The 26,108-nt window shown below is 37.3% G+C and overlaps 1 protein-coding gene across 13 annotated transcripts in view; it reads left to right on the forward strand.

The window, feature by feature from the left end:
• Positions 1 to 26,108, forward strand: part of Cadps2 (calcium dependent secretion activator 2) — a 542,247-nt gene that overhangs the window by 339,112 nt on the left and 177,027 nt on the right. For all 13 annotated transcript variants that reach the window (XM_036180984.1, XM_036180978.1, XM_036180981.1 and 10 more), the window contains exon 9: positions 15,573 to 15,639. In XM_036180984.1, coding sequence (XP_036036877.1) covers positions 15,573 to 15,639 — 67 coding nt within the window. The remainder of the gene's footprint in view (positions 1 to 15,572; positions 15,640 to 26,108) is intronic.

The following is a 26,108-nucleotide window of genomic DNA, read 5'->3' on the forward strand; positions in this document are numbered from 1 at the left end:
TAGAAAATATCTAATGACTACAGATTTGGGGGAAGAAGCTCTGTTTACAATGTCAGGACATTTTCTTTTCAAAAAATGTAAAAGTAAGAGGTTAGAAGAAGGAGAAGTGGCAAGTCACTTTGGACATGCCAACCTTGTCAAGATACTTTACTGAATTAATATAGAACAGCTTTAATTTATGGTAGTGTAAGGGTAATCTCAACTACCACAAGATCACTTTCAACCACAGCTCTCTGAGACTAAAATGCCAATTTGTTGGATAGATGTCAAAGGTTGTTTTTCTTTCCCTCTGTTGACTATCTGGATTTCCTTTTCCATTTTATTTCGTATCCACAGGCAGAAGTACTATAGATACAGGTTTGTAGGCACAGAAATCACAAACATGGCATTGTTGAGTTTTAAGATGAAGGAGGAAAAAAGAAACACCATCCAAACTTAGTAGAGTGAGTTCAGACCTCATTGGACCTAGATTTCTTGATACTATTGGTTTTGCTGTTCATTATCCTCCACATAAAGTGAGAGAACTTGAGCCTCAAGGCAGAGTTTCCTATAGTAGTCTATGAAGTTCTTTTTTGGGTGAGGTGCGTTAATAAATAGAATATAAGAAATTTAGCAGCTTGGAAACTCAAAGCTGGTCTTCTAAAGAAATTTCTTTTGCTGGGATTGGAGAGATGGCTCAGTGGGTCTTCTAGAGGACCCCAGTTCCATTCCCAGCACCCACATGGCAGTTCACAACTGTCTATGACTCCAGTTCCTGGGCATCTGGCACCATCTTCTGGCCTCTGCAAGTACTAGGAATATATGTGGCATGCAGACAAGCATGCAGGAAAAGCACTCATACATGTAAAGGATTTAACTATTTTAAAGCATACTTAGTGGAGCTTTTGATGGATTTGATAAAATAGAGCTGAGAAACAATAGCTTTTTAACTTTGTTCTTCATTTAAGAAAAAGATTTTGGCATTTTGTGTATGAGTGAGTGTGTATGTGCAACACACATGTGGAGAGCAGGGAACAGCATGGGGCTCTGGGGCTCTCCTGCCATGTGGTCCTGGCCTTCTGAGGTTTGCAGGATGTGTCTTTACTTGTTAAGCTATCTCAGCAGCCCAAGCAAATACCTTTGAAATATTGAGTGGGATTAGCGCTTGAGTCTATCTACTTCTGAGATGAAGAGAATCTATGACAGCACACAACACACAAGCAATCAAGTCATTCTTTTCTTTGTCCTCTTTTTAAGACAGGTTCTCATTATGTAGCCCTAGCTAGCCTGGAACTAGCTATGTAGACCAGGATAGTCTTAACCTCACAGAGAGCTGCCTGCCTCTGTCTCCCAAGTACTAGGATTAAAAGATTTTACCACCACACCCATTTTATTCTGTATTTGTTTGTTTGCTTGTTTGTTTTTGAGATGGGTATATCTCAGTTGGGCCTGGAAATCATTTAGCCCAAGTTGACTGTGAACCCTTGATCCTTCTGCTTCAGCCATCCAAGTACTGAGTAAGTACTACTACCCCAGGCTCTCTCTCCTCTTACTCACCAGACAAGAGTCATTTTTAGAATGTCATGTGTATAGGTGTTTTGCTTGCATATATGTCTGCACACCATGTGTGTGCCTGATGCCCATGGCAGCCAGTAGAGGGCATCGAATTCCTTGTAACTGGAGTTACAAACTCAGAGCTCCTTTATGGGTTCTGGGAACTGCACCTGTGTCCTCTGCAGGAGCAGCAAATGTTCTTAACCCACGGGCCTTCTCTCTAGCCCACTAGTCTAAATACTTTTGTGTTCTGTTATTATTCTAATACCAATACAACCCTTTGGTTTACTCTGTAGCTTGAAAGGTCTTTTTGCATGCAGCATTCCAAGGTTACTATAGTCAAGCAAATATTTCTGCTCCCTTTCTGGCAACTGTAAAATTCTGTTTGTGAGATGTTACTGTTTAATGGGATATAAGACCTAAGAAAACTATTCATGTTCTCTGTTTACCTTTCCTTCCCTTCCCACCCATGCACACCCTCCCCACCTATTTTCACACATTCATCTCTATTTTCCAAAAATAAAAATGACTGCAAAACAACAACCCAAATCAAACTGCATCTATTTGTTTCCAGGCACAAGTTTCTACATTACTATGCTACTCCTGCTGGCTCCCTGCTCCCTACTCACAGTGGGCCACAGAATTTGTAACTTACGTAACTAGCAGGTGAGCTACAAAGCAAAAGTGAGCATGAATGCAGGAGCCCTTTATACTCTGCCTGTCCCTGCATTTGCCTCCTCATGGGTAAAATCTTCTTATGCATAGGTCTGTACATCACTGTTTGAGATAGCCCATCTAATAACAGTGAAGTCCTTAAGCCCATTTCTCATAGAAATCAGGCACATTTTCCAGCATTATCTCCATCAGTATTAGCAGTTATTTTATCATGCATCTACATACTGGCTCATTTGTTCAGCACTTGGAAAAAGAAGCCCGACATTGCTACCCAGTGTTCATACATTACAGAGTTCTTTAAAAAGCATTTTTGGTGGCACTTAAACTGTTGATGTCACTTTGAGGTCTGCAGACACGAAACACACTCTGATTCTGATGGGGAAGGCATCCTTTGGAGTAAGGCGGTCTTCAGTAGGGGTTCAGAAACACTAGGAGTCTCTTTGGGGGACACAAGGATATAAGGCTCACTGCGGTCCTGAAGTGCTCTATCCTGTGTTCACAGCCACTTTTCACCTCCTTCTTTTTTGCTTAGCTCTCCTGTGTTAACTTCAGTTTTAGGATAACTTTCTGCTGCTAAAAGCATGTGATTATCTCAAGCCAAATAAATATCAATTTTGTGGAAAATGCAAAGGTGTTTTATTTTGCTGTGGGCCACAAATACTTTTTACCCAAAGTTTTCTTCTGACGCTATTTCTATGTTATAATTGTTCCTAATGACCAAGGGAAGAACAACCCCTCATTAATTCATAAATAATTACACAGCATGTACCATATAAAGACCCAACATTGGTGATTAGGAGCTTGGTGAGAAGTTGGTCATTTTGTGCAGGTAATAGACATTAGATTACACATAGCCTGGCTATCTGAAAAACACCTTTATGTCACCTAATGTAGGAAATAAATGTGTATGATTTTATTCTGTATACTATGGTAGGCTGCCCTATGAAAATTATACTTGAGCCAAAGGGATGAGACTAAGTAGGCTTGTGAAATTGAAACAATGACTCATTTTTAATAAATGCTAGAAGTAGCTGAAATTTTAAGTAGTATCAGACAACTGGGGTTAGAAAGACAACATGGAAACAGTTTGAAGAACAGTAAGAACCCAGAGCATTTGAACAAAGGGATGCTCAGTGTGGAAGTAAGTGATGGGAAGCATCCAAGGACGCAGACATGGGCAATGTTTATAAATGAGAGCAATGTTCAGAATGCATGGAAAGAGTGCCAGAGCAGGGTTAAAAGGGACCCAAGCAAAGCTAGGGCTCTGGACAGCTGATCAAAACAACTTAAGCACAGGCGAGCAGGGCAGCGTCTGGCACATTGAAGCCAAGATATAATGTCAGATCTGGAAAAACAAACAGAGCATCTTGCTGTTCAGCCCCTCAGGGCTTGAACCAGAACTCCACAATCCTTGACTGCAGATAAGATTGGCCACAGAATGTTAAAGTGAGGTTTAAGTGATGTCGTTTATGTAGAACAAGGCTGTTGGGGATGAAAAATCTGAAACATGCTGAGCAGCAGGAAGAGTTCAAATAAATGGCGTTGCAAAGTAAGTAATAAGAATAGGAGTCAATAGAGTCAGCCTAGAAAAGTTTCAGAGCTTCCAACCTGTGTCCTTGTTAACTGAGCCCACAAAGCAATGTTGAAGGGTAAGAGACCTCTGAGGAATCACGTATATGGACTGATGTCATCATAGAGCGTGTGGACCAAATTTTAAAGCAAACTCTCTTCTTTTTCAGATACAAATCAATAGATTCCTAGCCGGGTTACAACTGAAAGGGAGTCTACTTCTGAGTGGGACATGATTTCATTCTAAACAAAATGTAAAAGTTCAGTTACATACTTGTATGGCTTAGGACTTACTCATGGTTATTGTCCAGCTAATTTCCCCAAGACTACATTAGAGAGCAGGGCTCCCACAGCACATTCTATGAAAACGATTCTGAGGATTTGAGACACAATGCATGTTATTATCTCCCAACATTTTTCTCCATGTCTCATTAAAATTGTCTGCTATAGGCTCTTAGAAGTCTCACATACAGAACCTGTTTAGTTTCATATGACTCAATGTGGTGTTTATTTGCCCACCAAACCTCTTCCTTTTCATGATGCCTCCTATAACCCAGTGATCCAGTGTGCATTCTGTGGAACACACTGAATCTCAGGCCATCTTCTTGCTAATTTTATTGTTAAAGGATGATTGTTAAAATGAACAATTCATATATCTACTTCACTTAAACTTGTAAGTATGAAGAAGGAAAATTAGCATCTCCATTTATAGAAATGGAAACCTAAAAGTTTGGTTACCTGTATTGTGTATAATGTTCAGCCATGTTTGATCATTTTTCTTTATCTATTCTGCCCTAAAGAGAAGTTATCTTTAGCAGTGCATAACAGAAAATAATTTTCTTGGAAGTGTCAAGTATCTGAGATCCTTTTTGCCATGTGCTACAGAGTGTCCTTCCTTCAGGAAGGTGTCAAACTGGGCCCCAGAGACATGTGGATTCTCTTGACCCATTACTCTTCCAGGTGATATAGGCATGTTTGCCTGGCTCAGGTAGGGAAGCCTAGACTGCCCATACCCTCAAGAAAATTATGAAAATCAGTAACTTTTTCTTAGAATTTAACAAAGCAAAAAAGTTGCAGGGTATGTATGAAGGGGGAGAGAAGAACAATTAAATTAGGAAAAAGCAAGGAATTGTACCTTTGTGAAATATTCATTCTATGGCTGAATATATTAAGACAATATAATACTAATTCATTTGGACATTTGATAATATGTGCTTATTTAAATGCATGCTATATGCCATAATACATATAGTTTGTCAATGAAAATATGTTGTAAGAAAAAAGACATTAATACAGTTTTGAAGATGTTCACCTTTGTGAGGACATGTACCATTCATTAAAACTACATTTTGGACATTATTTTCCTGCTAATTGAATTCTAAAAAAATGTCATCAAACCATTAGCAAAGATCAATTTTAGCATACCCTCTTCTTTTTAAATTTTCTCATATGAGAAGGGGTAGCATTAAATAGTCCAGACTGATCTGGAACTCCCTGTGCTGAACAAGCTGGCCTCACATATTCTCAGTCTCCTTGCCTCGGCCTCCTAACTGTTGTGATGACAAGTAAGAGCCACCACATTTGGCTGAGAAACTGTCTTCTTAGAGAAAGATTTCTCTAAACAACTTGACTTATATTATTTGCCCTATGTTTGGATTCATAAAGTTACTTTTCTCCATTCAGCTGTTAAAATGCTGATGCCTGCTGAAGTTTAACTATAAGAAGGTAAAACTCTTAAAAAGAGATCGATAGCTTTCCACTCTCGATTCTATACGGAGTACTACCTAAGTAAAATAAGGGGGCTCTTAACTAGTGGAAACTCAACTTTTTGCTCCGCGTTAAGAGTTTCTTCTTTGTTTTCTTGGCCCTAACTTCTCTCCAACTGTCAGGTACTTTGTTTGGTGAAGACCCATTCTTTTGTACTCTTTCCTGTCCAAATACAGGAAGAATAAAAACCAACTAGAAAGTATTTACTTCTAGGTTTGCTAATGCTCAGGTCACAGTGTTGTCTTGATTCAGTTTCTTTTCTCATCCTTGCCTGAAAACAAAACCATAAGAAGGAAAGAAAAGAAAAAGAAAAAGGCTTAATCTCGTGGAGTTAAATAAAAGCAGGAATGTAGTGAAAGGAGGGTTCCTTTTATGTAAGCAGCAGAGAATGTGGCGGCAGCATCGGTGCAGGATGACTGAAAGTGCCTGAGGGCATTTGGTCCCCATTGGTTTTCACATCAAATGCAATGGTGCCCACAGATAGCCTGTATTGTTGTCAGTTAAATGGGATCATGAGTGTCTGAAAGGTGTTTGAGAATGAACTGAAAATCATTTTCACAAGTGGATGATTACTTCTGCCACATGTTAACCGAACTCTATCAGAATGGCCCAGCTCTTTGAGCCTGCATTAATTGCTCTTTCAACCTTGACTGGGGTTTCTCTTTAAGAAAGCCCTTTCCAGGACTAAACTACTCTCTATATTGATTTTTTTCTTTCTGTATTTTTCCTTGAAAAATGAAGCCTTGTAGAAGAAAAGCCTTTATTATTCAACATGTAGATTGATTGTTCGGTTTCTTTGAATAGAAAGCTGGACTCATAAGTGATCCACCCAAAGTAATAGTTCTTTTTTTTCCCCAAGCACTGAATAATTCTCATCTTCTGTATACAATTATGTTTTTCAAATATTCATTAGTGATGATTTTTCCTCATAAAGTAAAACCATGAACTCTCACAGCATGGACTCTATGCAAATAAATTGTCGTATTCTCTTTTATATTAGAATTGTATGCCATCATTCTAATTGAAACTAAACTATAATATTTAGTAAAATGTTTGGAGAATTTTTGTGTTGAAAGCATTCTTTGAATAATCCTTAAGTTAGAAAGGTTGTATAAAGTGTTTTTAAAGTGTTGGTTAAATGGGACCTTTCTTTCTTGTAACCATTTCCTATCCCAAACATGACATGTACAGTATTAGCTATGCCATTACTATGACAAGGAAAATACATGCTACAGTCCATGTGTATTGTGTTAGAGGATGAGTTTAATGTCAATCTTTTAAGACTGATTAGAAAATGAGTTCTTCAAATTTCATTAACTTTTTTGATTATGTATGTTTGTATGTGTATGTGTATGCGTGTATCAGCACGGACTATATTGTATTTATAGAAAATACTTAATGTATTACTGAAATATACCTCTGACGGTACTGGCTTAAAGAAAGATAATTCCCAGAATGTTTTATTTTAATTTATCTTTTAAAGTCTATACTCAAAGGGATATTGCACCAAACAGCATTTGAAATACTTTTGTAAGTGACAGTGATGTCAAGAAGAGCAAGCGGAGCAGTGATGCCAGTCTTTGTCTGTCTTAAAGTTCATTTTCTACTAAACCTCATGTTGTGTACCTCTGTTATTGTAGCATGTTTGATACTAGGATACATACAGTTGATGATCCCCATAAGTTGAAAGAAGTTTCTATTCCTGTTGCCCTAGAACATTCTGAGTGATTTTGTATAGCCTAGGTTGATTAATTCCTAAAGGAAAACTTTGAGATTGAGACCTAGCCGAGGTAGAACTTTCATCTTTTCATCTGGTTTGTTAACAGATGACTTTTTAAAACAGTGTTGCTTCCAAAGAGGTTGTGCATTTTTTAATGAGATACTCTAATGACCAGGAGAAACTATTGATTTAAAAAAAAAAAAAAAAAAAAGGCTGAAAATATGCTGTATAACTTATAGGTAGAAGCTTTTATGTCTTGAGGTTTGACTATTAGAGAGAGAGAGACAGAGAGAGAGAGACAGAGAGAGAGAGAGAGAGAAAGAGAGAGAGAAAGAGAGAGAGAGAGAGAGAGAGAAACGGAGGAGAGAAATATCAAGTAGGCAAATACCATCATCATTTTCTTTTCTTTTTAAACTTTCCCCTAGCAGCATATTTTAAATAGACACTAAAAAATCTTGGAGTCTGGCATTCTATGTCTCTGATACTTGAAGATACAATATGACCTCATGGGGTTGTTGAATACACAAAAGTATATCACAGGCCAGGAAACAGGAATAATTTAGTTGCTTTTTGTCTTCCCTCTTGACAGTGATTCATGCTTCTTTGGAAGAAAAAAATACATGTTCTCCCACAGAACTCTCCCTGGCCAAGGCAATAGTAGGTCTATAAGAGCTTTGCTGTAATTGGGCTGACTTATGAAACCAGATGCTCCAAGGCTCCATGCTGCCGTGCTAAGCCCCAGCATTGTGTCAAGGCCGCTAATTTCTTTGTTACCTAATCCAGTGTAAGAAGAGAAGATTTTAAAGTTAAGCAGATATTTTTTTATTCAAAGAGAGCAACTTTTTAACACTTAAGTCGGGTGTATTGATGAAAGCAAATACTTTTCAATAGTATCTGAGCAGTTCTTTTCAAATAATTTCTAGTTACATGAGTACTGCGGTACACTGGGGACATTTCAATGGGGGGAAAGCTGCATATTTGCTATAGTACTGGCAGTATGTAAGAAGATGTGCCATACAGTATCTCCTTTGAACCCTCTTCAATAATTCTTGGACCAAGTATAACTCTAACTAGGGAACCTTTGTCCTGTGGCCATATTCTGAGGGGAGTAGAGCATGGAGCATGACCAAGAAAACTACTTTAATTTGTGTTTTGTTTAAAAAAAAAATTCAAAGATTTTTAAAATGTTTTGTTTAAAGCAAAATTCTATGGTGTTGAAAATGAGTAATGTAAGCCTCCTCAACAAAATAAATAAATGCATCTGCTCTCATGTTTAAAACAAAGTAGGAAAAAAATTACAGTACTCATTAGAGGATGCTTGTGTCATGCTAGGTGACACTTACTTTATTACCCAGCATTTGTAAATTGCCACCAAGAAGAAAGTGTGTGTTCCCATTTTTTCCCCACCTTCCCCCCAGCCTCTCCCCTCCATTCCCATCTCCTCTAGGGCCAAGACTACCCTGGGGATTCATTTAAACCTGATGGATTCAGTACAGGCAGGTCCAGTCCCCTCCTTCCAGGCTGAGCAAAGTGTCCCTGTGTAAGACCAAGGTTCCAAACAGCCAGCTCATGCACTAAGGACAGGTCCGGGTCCCACAGCCTGGGTGCCTCCCAAACAGTTCAAGCTATTCAATTGTCTTACTTATCCAGAGGTCCTGATCCAGTTGGGGGCTCCACAGATTTTGGTTCATAATTCATGTATTTCCATTAGTTTGGCTATTTGTCCCTGTACTTTTCCAATCTTGGTCTCAACAATTCACACTCTTACAGTCCCTCCTCTTGGGAGTAATGAAGGGCAAGGTTCGAGGGAAAGAGAGCTTGGGGAGCAGGAGATCCCAGTTGGATCAAGAACAGAAAGGGAGAACAAGGAATAACAGACCATGATAAATGAAGACCACATGAGAACAGGAAGAAGCAAAGTGCTAGAGAGGTCCCCAGAAATCCACAATGATACATCCACTGTAGACTACTGGCAATGATCGAGAGAAAGCCTAAACTTACCTAGTCTGGTGATCAGATGGCCCAACACCCTAACTGTCGTGCTGGAACCCTCATCCAATAACTGATGGAAGTGTGTTACCATTTTGACAAGTATTTAGCAGGTCTGATTTTCATTCTCTTTAAAAATAACTTTATTATTGAGTTGATCATGCAATCAAAAGGAAGCCAGCAATTACTAAAGAAATTTCAAAATACTAAAAGGACTGCAGCATCAGAGACAACCCAGCAGCAGGTCCTGAATGCTCTAAGCAAATCCTGTCCTATCTAAGATGAGTAACAGCACTACTGATAACCCCATTGTACCCCACCTTTGTTTGGTAGAACCCAGTTTCATAGAGCAATGAGACACCACTTTGTTCAGAATTTGAATGACAAAAGGAAATGTAAACTTGATTTTTAAAATATACTACTATTTTAAAACACAAATAACAAGTAAATAGCTTTCAAGGATGTGTCTAATGATATTGCCATTTTATGTCAAATAGTTAAAACTGTCAGCCAAACTTTTTGTTGAACATTAGGCAGTTATAATTGGTGTTTATAGTAGTGGTCCCAAGATGTCCTGAGGCTTTTTCTAAATAATTAAAGAAATGTGGAATTGTCTTTTATTACTATTTGAAGTCATTTATTGTGTACAAGTTCCCTAAAAATTAGTATAGATATGGTAAGTCTCTCTAGAGAGAGTAACTCATTTTTCAGTAATTGATGAGTATCCCAACATTAATATGTAGGACACAATATCTATATATAAATATAATTTCAGAATAAATTTTCTCATTTTCCTAAAATTAAAAAAAAGCTTTTGGGATATAGATAACATAAGAGAAGTAATGTGATATCTTGCATTGAACATTTTAAAAAATGAGTAAGTGGCAAGTGGTGATTCAGTAGCCACACTAGATCTTCAGATGGATTGAAAGAGAATGTGTTTTAATTTTAAAAGATGTTTTCTGATCAATGGGCTGCCTGGTGTTTATATAATAACTTGTGCTTCTTTTCCTCACTCCTCCATACTCCAACCCTTCCCAATAATCCCAATAATCTGTAATGAATATAGACTCTTCTGAATTTAAAATATTATTAAGGGCCTTGAGAACTTAAGAACCACTATACTCAAGACAGAGGTAAAGGCCCTTGCCTTTGTTCTGAGTATTCAATTTAATCACATGAGAAATAGCTACGGAGTCAGAATGACCACACACCTGGAGTACTTCTTAGCAGTGATTTTTATCATTACAAAAGCAAGGTACACCTCTCACTCACTTCCAGTGACAATGCAGCTCACCACAGTCAGTTTGGAAAAACAGTCTGGCAATTTCTCACACAGTTAAACAAACACTTTCAATATGACACAGCAATCTAGTTTCTGGACACTAAGACAAGAGAAACAAAAACATGGAAACTCTAAAGGCTTACACATGAATGTTCTTGGCATCTTTATTTTTTCATAAGCAAAAGTGTGGAAATAACTCACACATGTGCCAACTTATTAGTACATTCATACAGTGGAGTATGCTGCTTAGCAATAAATGGGAACAGACTCCTGGTATACATGATAAAAAGGATGAATCCCAGAAGTGTTTTTCTAAAGGAAGTAACTCAGACAAAAAAATGTTGTATGCTATATAATCCCAATGACATTGTAGAAAACAATGAATGATGATGTCAGAAATAGAATCCTACACAGACTGAGGATATGAGGAAAGGACTGACCATGATGGGCCTAAGGAACCTTGCATTCTACAAGTTGATTGTAGTGGCCACAAGATGATCATTTTTTATTAGTATTTTTAGCATCTCTTTTAATGGCAGCCTAATCGTTTCTTGCTATATGAGTTTAAAGTTTTCATTTTATTTTATTTTTCATTTATTTTTATCTTTATAATTTGATTTAATTTTACATATCAGCCACAGATTCCCCTGTCCTCTCTCCTCCCTCCCCCCTTCCCCCAGCCCACCTCCCCATTCCCATCACCTCCAGGGCAAAGACTCCCCTGGGGATTCAGCTCAACCTGGTAGATTCAGTCCAGGCAGGTCCAGTCCCCTTCTCCCAGGTTGAGCAAAATGTCCCTGCATGGGCCCTAAGTTCCAAACAGCCAGCTCATGCACTAAAGACAGGTCCAGGTCCCACTGCCTGGGGGTCTCCCAAACAGTTCAAGCTAATCGACTGTCTCACTTATCCAGAGGTCCTGATACAGTTGGGGGCTCCTCCACTATTGGTTCATAGTCCATGTGCTTCCACTAGTTTGGCTATTTGTCCCTGTGTTTTTTCCAATCTTGGTCTCCACAATTCTCACTCATACAATCCCTCCTCTTTCTCACTGATTGGATTCATGGAACTCCACTTGGGGCCTGGCCATGGATCTTTGCATCCACTTCCATCAGTCATTGGATGAGAGTTCTAGCATGACAGTTAGGGTGTTTGGCCATCCTGTCACCAAAGTAGGTCAGTTCAGGCTTTCTCTCAACCACTGCCAGTAGTCTATTGTGGAGGTATCTTTGTGGATTTCTGGGGACCTCTCTAGCACTTTGCTTCTTCCTATTCTTCATTTATCATGGTCCTTTTTTCCTTGTTCTCCCTTTCTGTTCTTGATCCAGCTTGGCTCTCCCACTCCCCTAAGCTCTCTTTCCCTCGACCCTTGCCCTTCATTAACTGCCCCCCTCATGACCAGTTTGCTCATGTAGATCTCATCCATTTCTCTGTCATTGGCCAATCCCTGTGTCTTTCTTAGGGTCCTGTTTTCTAGGTAGCCTCCCTAGAGTTGTGAGTAGCAGTCTAGTCATCGTTTGTTTTGCATCTAGTATCCTCCTATGAGTGAGTACATACCATGTGAGTCTGGGTTACCTCTCTCAAGATGATTTTGATTTTTTCTAGATCCATCCATTTGCCTACAAACTTCATGATGTCATTGTTTTTCTCTGCTGAGTAGTACTCCATTGTGTATATGTACCACATTTTTTTAATCCATTCTTCAGTTGAAGGGCCTCTAGGTTGTTTCCAGTAAAACAATATTGGTAAATTATTGTTCTTCATGGGTTTATTACTTTTAAATACATTCCTTATGAAGAGAATCTGCAGCTAGGCCTTGGGACTGAATCACATGCTTGTGATAAAAAAACAAGGCATATGTAAACTTTAACATATCTTTTTCAGTATGTATGTATATTTTATATATTTCACTCATTTCCATTTTTATATAAAAATTTTATTTGGCTAATATTATTTTTTTACATTTTTCCAGACAGGGTTTCTCTGTGTAGCCTTGGCTGGCCTGGAACTCACTCTGTAGACCAGGCTTGCCTCGAACTCAGAGATCCACATTCCTTCACCTCCCAAATGCTGGAATTAAAGGCGTGTGCCACCACCAACCCAATGAAATTTTTACAAGGAAAATATAGTATGCATTTTTTGGGTAGTGCTTACAACACTTCCTTTTGGGTAACCTTTCATTGACTGTTACTTCATTTTTATGTGTAGAGACCATAAAATTCTTATGACCAGTTCATTTCTGGATTTGTTTGGACAATAGTCAATGTGTATGTTCAAACAAATGCTTTCTCATAGTGCAATAGCTGAAACACTTCAAGAACCGACATCCAGATTATCTTGCTTCCAGTACCCAATTTTCTTTCATTCTTCCTCCTTCTAAAATCATCTAGTGGTCTCCAAATGCTGTATATATATATTCACATACACCTCTACTGTCCGTTTGCAGAGAAACTATTTGTCCTTCTAAATTCATTGGTGCATTATTTTGAATGATGTTCAGCTGGCTAGTGCTCCTCACACAGAGCTGTTAGAACACTCATACTAATTTGCATGTGGTAATGATAGTTCATGTATCTCTCTACTCACTTTCATTTATGTGTGACCCATCTGCCCAGCACTCTGCAAAGTGAGATGCTTTGAGAGAGCTGAGAAGCAAGCTGTGGTCACGGGCAGAGTTTATTCCCAGTGCCCTCTGTGGCTCCTGAGCAGCTATTAAGTACATACACAGTAGCAAGCTCCTTAGGTCACTGTTGTTAACCCTGTAATAAGAACATGGGTGTGTGCATTTCAGGAGAGGTAAATTATATAGAAAAGACAGAAAGAGAGCAGCTGAACACCTATCACCACAACCACAGAAAAGAAATTAGGGGCTAAAAGAAAGGGCATTTAGGGGACCTTGGAAAGAAACAGTGAACAGGTGAGAACAAGAAGAGTCAACATCTCCACCAGGGTCTAAAAAAGTCCACATTGCATCCACAAAAACAGAGATCATGATTGTTAGAGAGGAACTCAACCACACTTAGCTGATGTGTCTGTCCAAAAGCAAATTGATTGGGCCATTTGAGTAATGATACTTCCATTGTTTTGAACTTTAATAGCTCCTTAGTTCTTTTCCCTAATTCTGATATTGTAGAAAACATAGGAAGGTTAAATTAACATAATTCTATAACATATGGAAAGTTAAGTCTGCCATAATTTCACTCCTCAGGTAATACAGTTATTAATATTTAAAATATTTCATGTTTGTTCTTAGAAATCCCAAATCGTAAAGTATGGGTATAATGTTAAATCCTGACCTTTTCATATAACATTATAGAATAAAATGTTTTCTATATTTTATTCTTTATCAAAGTCATAATTTCAATGTCAAGATATTATTTATTTATATGGATATACCATATTAGCATTTAGTAAATACATCCCTTACCTTTGAGAATTTGTCACCAATTTTCAGTAATAAAAATTGTAGTATCCCATGTGTCCTTGTAGAGATACTTCATTATGTGGGACTCTAACTATTACCTGAGTAACTCCATAATAAAAAGTTAGGCATTTCTGCATCTTGTCGTGCTGTTTCTCAGGAGAAAGGGTTCCTTTTATATTCCCACTGGTATTGAAGTCAATGTCCATACATCCACTATACCTTCACAAGCATCCCATATTAGTATTTTTTAAGAAAGACAAACGATAAGTTTGTTTTATTTCATAAGGTGGGTTATAAAACAGAAGCCAAAATTTCTGCTATGAAATTGTGAGAGGTCAGTCCTCTGAGTCTTAGATGTGGCATTCCTTATTACTTAGTGCTGTACATACATTAAGTTCACTTGAATAACCTTTATACTGGTAAGAACAGAGGGTCTGTTCTCAGGGCTCAGGAAATAACTCAATAGGTAAAGTGGCTAGAACCCAGATAAAGAAGCTAAGCATAATTTCACATGATTTTAATCCCAGGATTGAGAAGGCAGAGACAGGAAGATTCATCAAGCTCATTGACCAGCCCACCTAGACTACTTAGCAAGCTCCAGGCCACCAAGAAACCCTGACTCAAAAAAAAAAATGGGAGCCGGGTAGTGGTGGCGCATGCCTTTAATCCCAGCACTCGGGAGGCAGAGCCAGGTGGATCTCTATGAGTTCGAGGCCAGCCTGGGCTACCAAGTGAGTTCCAGGAAAGGTGCAAAGCTACACAGAGAAACCCTGTCTCAAAAAACCAAAAAAAAAAGGATAGCTCCCCTGAGGTTGACCTCTAGATTCTACATGAACATACACACAAGAGCATGTACACTTATTTTCATATACATATGAACACATACAACAAAGGGGTTCTATTCAAAGGTATGACCAGGTTAATCATTTCATCTCAGATTATAGACATCATGCAAAGTTAAAAGCCATAGCTGAAATTGTGATAAACCAAATAATGTCACCTTCTTTTATTAGCTGAGTTTCATAGTGAAAAAAGAATGTTCAGTGGAAGAGCTTCCATAAGCCACGTAAATCTCAAAATGACAGAGCTGCCAAGGTATGTGGAAATCAGGATACCCAGTGTTGTCCTCTAATAGACAAAGAAATGGGAATAGATATTGGTGGAGGCATATTGCAAGGTCACTCAGCTGGACAATGACCTTTCACCCTTGATTCTTGGCTCTATATCTACCTCCTCCTCAGGCCACACTCATTAGCTCCAGTCATCTGAGCACTGAAGAATTCAGCACAAGTTCCATCGCTCATAGCCTCTGTATCTCCTAAGAAACATGTGTGAAAATAAAATTCCAACTGGTTCTTTGATTATCCTTTCTAACTCCTACTTCGTTCAATTTGTTGTAAGGACTGACAGATTGTAAGCCACATAAATCAATTCCCTTTCAGGAATCGAGAATCAACACAGTCGTCTTGTAACACAGAAGCTACATGTTGTCTCCGATTTCAGATAAACTAAACTTTGCCTTTAGCAGGCTGGTCTCATAAATACCTATAGAAGACCTATGGCTATGGAGCGCTGCACCGTTAATTTATATACTCCTTTGTTTTTCTTACCAGGTATCTGTATGCCCTTGGACAGAAGGTTTGGAAAAGATGGAAAAAGCGTTACTTTGTTCTTGTTCAGGTCAGTCATGTATTTTCCTGTTAATTGCTTTCCAACACTGACTCTCATGTTATTTGTTTGTGTCATATCTATTTCTAATAATTCCTGCATTAGAAATTAAAGTTGAGAATTATTTTAAATAATTCATTTGAAAATAAAGAAGTACTGAATTCATTGTATGCCATCACAAATAACGCTTTTATATCAAACAACAAGCCAAGCAGCTTATAATGAAATGACCAACATTCTGTTCTATACATTGCTTTATTGTCTGGTGGACTAGAATTTCCCTTTGCCAGCTCCTGTGTTCAACTAGTTATAGTATCAAATTCAATAGTCATTGCAAAGTGCCACTTTGAAGTCAGTGTGGAATAGGCAAAAAAAATTTAATATTATAGAAATTGTGTTGGCAATCGAGGCTTCCTAAAAGGATCTGAAGGATGCTAAGATAATCCCTTGGGGGTAAAAAAACAAACAAACAAAAAAAACAAAACAAAACAACAACAAAAAAAAAAAACTGCATCATCCAGGTAATGTGCAGATGATCTGTGATCCATTCACTCTCTCACTTCATATAAATTTGTATGTTATATACTCACATAAATGTCCTTTTAAATCTAGTTGTCTAGTCTGTCAGTGACTGGGTTCTGAATATAGATTATTGGTATATGTGGTCGTCTGACCTTTCAAAATCATCATCAACCTTTGTTCAGAGAACATAATCATTAAGTTCTAGTTACATTAAAATATAGCTTCCAAAATAGTCATTTCATTCCAGGATAAATTCAAACTATTTCATTCTCAGTGGAAATACATGAAAAGAGAAGCACTCTTGGAATCTTAAGACAGAGTAACCTGTAAAATCTCATTGATTCCTACCATACATTAGGCAAACTTAACTGGATAGATAAGAATGATAATGGGAAATGCCAACAGAGAAAAATTGTCATTTGCTGTTTTCTAGAGACATTATCATCCATCAGTTGCTGGGGAAAATCATTGATGTTCCATGGTAGCATGGTGTCTTGATGGCAAGTGTTAAAGTTCAGTCAAAAGTAGTTGTATCTACAGGGCAGATCACCAGTCTCTTTTATTCTTGGCTAAAGTATAAACATTTCTTGTGTGGCTTAGAGTAATAATAAAATGTATGCATGTGTGCATTCTCAGGTGTATGCAGCACACAGGCACACAATCTTTTGGTCTAAAATACAGGTAGTTGCTCTCTGCTCACAGTTCTCAGTGGTCTAGCCCCCTAAACCATTGCTATTAAACATTCCTATTAAACATCTTCTGCAGTTTTCAAGTTATGCCTTTACAGTGGCACAAAAACCTAAATATGTTTATGAATAAATTTGAATATAAGTCTTTCTGGATATCTTAATTTCATTCCTATTATAATGTCTCCCCTGCACCTAATTGGACAGCTTTATCACTATGATTTGTTGATACCATGTCATTTGGAAGCATTCCACTGACTTTAATGGAAATAAAGCTTCTTTTTCAGTTATGTTTCGTGACTTCATATAGAATCTCAGAAAATTCCTTAATCTCAGTAGATGATTTCGGGGATAAACTACTTTTGAACAAACTAAGCTGGCTTTTAGTTCCACTGATGGAAATATGTGGGAAAAATATGAAACTATATTTTAAAGGATGGGCAGACAACATTTGTTAGTCTGAGGACCTGGTAAATGGCAGTAGTCTGAAAGATTCCAATATATTTATTGGTTCAATATGAAAATTAAGCTTCTAGAAACTGGCTTTGAAAAGTCAAACCCAATGCTTTGAAAACTGTGAAGGTTTAAGATCATCGTTTGCTGCCTATCTTATTTTGTAGTAAATAGTCACATGATAAGAAAATTTTAAAATTAATGTATATACTTTTAATATCACTTATTAGAGAATTTAGAAACAGAAGAAGGAATTGGAATATTTCAAAATTACAAAGTATATTTTTGTGGTACATTAAATGTGTAGCTAACTTTTCAAGATGAGCAAAATATATGTTTTACTTTAAAGGTAAAATCCAACTTGAATCAAAGTAGTTGTTAAGTCCACATGCTCCTTATTTAAATTTAAGAAAAAAATCTACCAAACTTGAATTAGTTAGAATTTATTATATTTGTGATATATCAGGTAGGAAGACAGATGATAGATAGATAGATAGATAGATAGATAGATAGATAGATAGATAGATAGATAGATAGATAGAAAGAAACATACACAGGGAGAATCCCATGCCTAAATGTGTTGAAATATATATATGCCAGTACCCTGATAACTTTTTGAAGTTTCACACACAATTGAATCTCCCTTCCAATTCCAAATGTAATAGGAAGACAAATTGAATGCTCTCACTTCAAAATCAAGATGGATATGTATGGAGATTCGATGACAATGACCCATTGGGAGGAACTGGGTAGTTTTTATTAGTGTTTTTAAAGACATCTCTCATTCTATCTGGACACAGCTTGTAGGTCCATACCTGCAGGCTGCATTATTGAAAGGTGAAGGAGTCGTTTTTCATAGGGAGGACAGTATACCCTGCTGTTTCTGCCGCTGCCGTTGGCACAATGGCGCTCTGGTGATAATGTGAATCTCATCACCACGTGTGAGTGTGGATTATGTGAGTGATATAGCTGAAGACGCAGCCATCAGCCCAAGAATTTGTACTCATAAAAATTGATTGAGAGTCAGGTTTGGCCAGCTGCAAAGTCATTGTTCCAAGTGAGCACTTGAGGAGCCACCGAGGTGAAAAGACTTTTCAAAGACTCATATAAACATGAAAATCGGAGGCAAAAAATGTCAATTTAAATTAGAGTCAAAAAATCAGAAAGCAAAATTATCTGTTAATGTTGAGTAGTTATTTAGCTTCCTGCTTAGGTTTATATCCTAAACCTGGTATATTTACATTAATAAACCTATTTTAATAACTAAGAGACTGCATTTTAAAATTTTTTGTTCAAGATAAATTAAAGGAACAATTACAAAGAATATATTTGAAATCTTAACCAAAACTAAACTTTGTTATATATTTTTTGTTTCCCCAATGTTTTAGTATTTATTAGATTTAGGAAAGCATAACTGCTATAAACTACTTCTGATATCATATTATAATTCATATTATAATAAGAATTGGATATCTTTGACATAATTTTTCTCCAGGTAATCAGCTTCAGGATATACTTTGTCATTGACTTGAAGCAAATTTTTATTTAACTAAGTGGAATTATTTCTCTTACAATTTTCTAACATCTATTCAAATAGCTGTACATACCAGATACTGTAAATTTCTGTGATAAATACAAATTTTCCTGAGGCACTTAAGTATTGGCACATCTTTTATTTATTTAATCTGATTGTTATGAAGTGATCACCCTGTGGCACACATTTGCCTAATGCATTTTTAATGCATGATTTTATTTACTGTTCAGAATAAGCCCGCCAGAGGAAGTGTTACCATTTCCCTCACAATGCAGATAAGATAAAGTGTATTCAGGGGCATTGTGTAATAGTTTCAGGATTAGTCTGTTGTGAGATGGACTCAACCAAACCCTGCTCCCTTAGACAGTAGAAGCAAATTTCATATTTCCTGTTCCATATGGCTATTGTTAAATTAATGCATATACCCCCAGTTCATCTGAAAATAAACAGATATCTTAAAAATCACTAGGGATGTTTAATGCCATAAGGTACAAAGCAGTGTTTCCACATTAAAGATGTAACCCTGGAGTGGTAGCCTGAAGAGCCCTGAGATCAGTAAAGCGACTGACTGTGTGACATCACTGGAAACTGAAGTAGACATCTATGTTGTGTTGGCCCTGTATCAAGTGTTCACTGCTTGTTGTCGAAGTGTCAGAATCATGACTTGAAGTTGCTGCAAACAACAGCAGGCTATCAAGACATAATGTTAATTACATATCAGCTGAGTTGGCACAGGATGTAAACAGGCAGTGATCAGAACATGCTGCAAGCACACGAGAAGCACCGCTTCTCGGGAAGATGTTGTCAGGATTCTATTTAAACCTAAAGAAGTGGCTCTTTGCCTGATGATTTCTGAAGGACTTGGCATCTTTGGAGGACCTGCTGAAGCTAACCGCTCAAAGGCGTTGGAGATGGCACTAGTGCATATATCGAGCATGAAGGTAGTTGCAGCATGAAGGGTTTTAGTTTGGAGTAGCATTTGTTTGCTTGTACAACAAGACAGTTTGAAGTGATACAGGCATAGCTGTCACATCCACAGAGATCAGTATGGTGGCTGACTAAGTTGGACATGCTTAGTATACCAACACATGGTTTTTGAGGTAGAAAATGAAAGACTCTGTAGGCGAAGTTTTCCTGTCCTGTCCACCTATCAGTTCCCAAATAACTGACATAGAGTCTTACATTAATTTTAAATGCTTAGCCAATGGCTCACTGGCTATTTCTAACTAGCTTTTACAACTTAAATTATCCCATTTCTACTCATCTACATTCTGCCACGTGGAGTTACCTCTCTTTCATCTTGCACCTCCTGTTTTCTCTCCATGTCTTGCTGGTGACTCCTCTTACTCTGCCCTCCTCCCCAGCCTCCTCTGTGTCTGGCTGTCCCACCTATACTTCCTGTCTAGCTACTGGCCAGTCAGCTTTTTATTAAAGCAAGCCAAGGGACAAATCTTCACAGTGTACAAAATAATTATTTCACATCACTTCCCCCTTTTTGTCTAATTAAAAGGGAAAGTTTTTACTTTAACATAGTAAAATTATATACAACCAAAACAGTTATTAAGTAAGAATTATAGTTACAATATCCAATCTGTTTATATTTGACAAAATTAGAGAAAATATTTTATTATCTATCTTATCTTTACCTTTTATCATAACTAAGGAAAACTTTAAGTCTAATTATTTAGTCTTTAACTCCCTCAAAGAACCCATAAGGGTAAAATGTTACCTAGCCTGTGTATCACAGGTGTATTTAATAGATCATAGACCTTTAACCTCCCCAAGTTTTACAACCTATGACATTTAATATGTTTAAGTTCTCTGCAGAGTACAATAAACATTGCTAACAGCAACCTCTGTAGTCTCCCAAAGGATGATGGGGCCCCACAACAACAATTCCCCCTGGCTTGTGGTAATGCCACTACACTAATAAACACCATCCGAAGGTCAGCTTTGGACTACAAACTGCTCAGAACAATTCCAAGGTAGCTGGCTGAGATAGTCCACCCTCATTCACTACTCCAGTCAAGACTTCAGACAAGCCCTACACTCTCCCATTACTTGGAGACTGGCAAGAAATGATACAGCTAGCCTTCCCAAGACTTGTCCATTATTTTGGGTTTTTTAGGGTCCCATAGAAATGCCATCAACCCCTAGACATCAGGAAGTAATTTTAATAACATGACACTCACATTCTCAGGAGATGGGGTGGGTGTTTTTTGGTTTTACACTAGATTATGGATATTTGTCATTGTGTAGGGGGGTTGGATACAAGTTGTTATTGGGTATGGTAAAAAAAAAAAAAGGATCTTATTCTGGAAAAAAGGGGGGATAAAAAATGATAGGATAAAAGGGTAAGTTATTAGATCTACTTTTAAACTAAAAAAGCAACTATTCATCTTAAATATTTTACATTGGTATGGAGTTTTATATATTGATACAAATTTAAGGTTATTTTTGTTATACTGTATATATGTTCCTACCTTTTTTTTTTTTGTTGTTTTTGTTTTTCAAGACAGAGTTTCTCTGTAGATTTTGGAGCCTGTCCTGGACTAGCTCTGTAGACCAGGCTGGCCTCGAACTCACAGAGATCCACCTGTCTCTGCCTCCCGAGTGCTGGGATTAAAGGTGTGCGCCACCACTGTCCAGCATGTTCCTACTTCTGTTTAAGATCTTTTTGTATGTGGATACAAATTTAAGGTTATTTTTTAGAACATACTATACATGCATTTCTACTCTTGTTTAAGGTATTGTATCTATTCAGCTCATTTAACAATGGAATGTAAATTTCTAGTCCTTGAAACTTATCTTTTCAAACTATTTAGCATGATTAAGAAATACAAGTTACGAGTTACCCATAACTATCAAACTTATAGTCATGTTAGTTATGTTCTCAAGATCATACAGAGATATATTTTAGATAGCTAGGTATATCAAAGACCTACAGAATATAGTATTTTAAATGTTTTAATAGCTTTAGCTTTTTTTTTTAACATGAGACACATCTGCTTCTGGTGGCATGGACGTAGTTCAAAAAAGGATGATGGACATTGAAGAAACCCCATATGTGTTTGCATTCTTAGTGGCAAAAGATAGCCATTTGGGCAAGAAACTGCCCTTGCCTAGACAGCTGACACAGTATGCTGTCCAAACTAGACAAGCAGGACACAAAGAAAAATGACTGCTGAACTTTGCCAAGACAGAGTGGGACAGTCCTTCAAAATTCCTTGCTTCTAAAAAAAAGTGTGTCAAGTATTCTAGACTTATAGGCCAAAGATGGGTGCCCCAATGTTACATAGGAACCTTGGGTGGCTGTCCAGGCAGCCAGCTGTCTCTGTCATTTCTTATATTTTGGGAAGTTGCTTGCTCTGCAATTCCAGCTTACTCAGGTAATATTATTTCCTTCTCAGATCTTTGATGGGGTTGAAGACTAGACAGAGATATGATTCTCCCAAACCTGGGCAAATTTATATTAGGCACAAACTTTGGACTCTTCAGGAGAGGATAGCTAAAGGAGTAATCTCTATAAATTTGCCAATTACTTATGGACTGGACATTGAGACTATATTTCTTACTTGATAATTGTTCTTGTATGTAGTTTCATTTTTGTTAAGGTTATTACCTTTCCTTTCTATTTGGACAATACTTGATAATAATTATTATTGCATATGGTTTTACTATGTTATAGTGAAAACCTTTCCTTCTTAACTAGACAAAAAGGGGGGAATGTTAAAGGAATTCTGCAACCTTCCCAGTAGCCAATTGAAAAGGTGTTTTAGTCCAAGAGGTGGGGTTTACATTAGGGATGGACTAGACAAGGCTGGGAAGAAGAGGTGGAGTGAGGAGGAATGTGGCCTTTTGAGCCAGGAAGCTAGCAGCAGTGGGTGTTTCTGTAGTAAGTTGCAATCCAACTCAGCTTTTTGTTGTTTTTATTCTTTAATTGTACATAGGTTTTGTTTTTTAGTAAATGGTAAAAGAAATCTTTATCAAGACCCCATCAAAATTCCTAGGTAGCACCTACTCCAGTCTCCTGCACAAGAAAAATCAAGTAACTATTGCTGATAGGATGCCCTAAACATACATAGACAAACACACATCATTCCTAATGGAATCAATCATTGATGTGTGTGTGTGTGTGTGTGTGTGTGTGTGTGTGTGTGTGTGTGTGAGTTTTCCTTTGTTCTCTTTTTAAAATGGAGCAATCACCATGTCAACAGGTAAAAATCTATCTACTTTATTATTGTAAGTGAAAGACTACATTCATAACATAATCTGTATCTTCATTTGTCTTGCTGAAAATTTTGTTTTTGTCTACAAACACTGATAAAGTAAAATTAAATAATTCTCATATATAAAATATATATTTCTCATATATTAAGTTTTCTATATATGTAGAAATACTGCTATAGAAATTTCTATGTCTATGTCTAAGGGGACAGGTACTTATAAAGCTAAATAAGACTATAAGCATTTAAAGAACTCATGAATTTTAAATGCTTTCCCAAATGTTGGCTATTGTTCTTCTTGTTTGTTTTTACATCAAATGTTTTATTAAGTTGCCCCTTATTTTATCTCAATCCTTCAAAACACCATTTGTTCTGGAGTTTATTTGTATCAACGTATTAGGGGACAATAATATAAGTTTCAAAGTTATTTTCAAAACAGCTTTCATACTTGATAGCTAGGACTTCCAAAGAGTATCTAACAGAATGGTTAAAATGGCCCTAAAAGTTTGCATGATATACTGTGAAATGTTAGCAGTGCATTTATTCTTGGAAGCTTAGGGACTGCCTTTGATCCCTCTCTTTTCCTTACTTCCATGTCAGTCATAAACTATTGCTTCTTAAATTATGAAAACTAGTGTTCCACCTATATCCATTCACATCCATCTGCTCTGCTACCAAACTAGCTTAAACCACCATCATCTGCACATGGACTCCAACAGTAGCATCCTGCTTTTTTTCTGCTTCCATGTCCACTATTTTATTTATAACCTATTTTTCATAGAACCTAAATAACCTTTTGACATATAACTCACTTTAAGACACATTGTGTGTCTCTTCCTTTTGGGAAAAACCTACCTAGTACAAGCCACCATATGCACAGACTGCTGAATGAGTGGGTTGGTTCTCCATAGCCCTTGGTGTAATACAGAGTCCAACTATTACCATTCCCCAGATTGTGCTACTTGGACATGGGATTTTTTGTACATTTTGACTGCAGTGTTGGTGATAGAGTAAACTTTGATGGGTCGTCTCTACTTCTGTATTTATTTATTTACTACTAGACCTCAACCAGTCTTCTCCTACTCCCCTCTCTGCCTGTAGGACGCACTGTGTGGAGTTATGTGCTTTGTATTATATTAGAAATCTGCAGATCTGTTTTGCACTTTTTGTACTGTTGGATACTTATAATCAAAAGATTTACTCTAGGATATTGAATAAATTTAGTCTTATTAGAAAAAAAAGATGGTGGTTGGGGATTTAGCTCAGTGGCAAGTGCAAGGCCTGGGGTTCAATCCAAGGGAAAAAAAAAAAAACAAAAAAGAAAGAAAAAGGGAAAAATAAAAGATGACTTTCTGCCTAAATCCTTCTCTTGATTCCCATGGCACTTAGAATAATAAATATTCATGACCTAGCAAAGATCCTATGTATTTCTGGCCCTTAGCTTCCTATCACCAATCAGCATCTACCATTCTAAAATCCTGCATTACTACTGCAGATCCAAAGGCTTGGCATCTTCCAAGTCTCTAGACCCCTTTCCCGTGGTATCTAAAAACATGAGTTTTGTAGGATTTCTGTGCCTTGGTAACTTTGGAGAAAGTCACCTGCTTTCTTTCAGATGGGTTGACCACTCCTAAACCTCCCTGTAGCCATAATGCACTTCCTTTCTATTCCCCAGAGCTTGTTTTTCCTACCTTCAAATTCAGTTTTTACTTCAAATGTGTCTTTTCCACTTGCTCACTTTAAATTCCCTTCCAACTCTCTGTCTCAGCACTCTGTTTTAATTTTTCTAGAACATTTATCTCCAGTTAAAATATTTTATGGATACATTATAGCTTTTAATCTGTTTACCCTTTTTGGCATATCTACTTAGCACTTTATCAAACATAGGTAGAATTAGACAAAATACTTGTTAAGTGAGTATGTACAGATCACACTGAGCATTTGTGTAACAATGCGGCCCTTTCATTTTTTAAGGAATTTGTACATTATTGTTAGATCTCTCTATACCATTTGGCCAAGACAGTTAATCATAATATATATTCTATACAAATCTGTCAGTATCTTGAATGTATGTTAATTTTCCTTGATTAAATTAAGCTGAGTTTTTTTGGGGTTTTTTTGGTTTTTGGGGTTTTTTTTTGTTTTTTTGTTTTTGTTGTTGTTGTTGTTTTTTAATAACTCCAGCAGCACCTTTGCCCTCTGCCAAGAACATTTCCAGCTAAGGATTTTAAAAGCTTTAATCTTTACTGAAATTAGATGGTGGCAGTTGCTAAGCTGCCAGCTGTTAACACAATCCCTGCAGTAGTAATACACATATAAACCTGAGTGCTGTGGTCGCTCAAATCTCATAGTTAGCACCTACATGTGTGCATATGGGCAGGTGGCAAGCAGGTTGGCAATTAAGAACAAAATAGGAGGTTTCCTATCCCAGATATGGATACCATGTGGGACCACAACATCAGTTAAAGTGCCCTGTGGAAAGTAATGATGCCGAAGCCAGACTTAGTGCTGTCCTCAGATTAAAGTCTGTCTACCTCCCCCAATTCCCAACAAATCTGTTCTGTTTGGAGTTATTACAAGTGGACGGAGTAAAGAATATTAAATGTTTATGATTGCTGCACTTCTCTGGAAGGGATTTTTCTATTTTAATATAGTAAATTATGTAAGCTTTGTTCAGTAATACACCAGGAAGCTTATGAGAAAAACAAATACTTGATCAGAGTAGGTCAGACCTCCATGTTTCTGTGTAAATCCCCTGCCTCATTGCTGCAGTGCAGAGCAGTTAGATGCTATCTGTCTGACTGCCTCCAGCTGACGGAGGAGGGAGCAGGGCAACCCCTGGCTCTTGAGTGCCACTTGTTCTGGGCCCTGGTTAGTAAACAGTAGGACCCAAATTGTTACCACTGAATGTGCACTATTGATTGCTTGTTGAATTAGCCTTATGCATGTGATGTAGCATGACCTTGTAACAGAAACAGGTAGAGTCAGAGCTCTTGGAATTCTAGAGTAAGCGAATAGATTGTGAAATATGCATCATATTATTGAATTGAATAAGTAACT

This window comes from Onychomys torridus, chromosome 3, assembly GCF_903995425.1.
Source record: "Onychomys torridus chromosome 3, mOncTor1.1, whole genome shotgun sequence".
Taxonomy (NCBI): domain Eukaryota; kingdom Metazoa; phylum Chordata; class Mammalia; order Rodentia; family Cricetidae; genus Onychomys; species Onychomys torridus.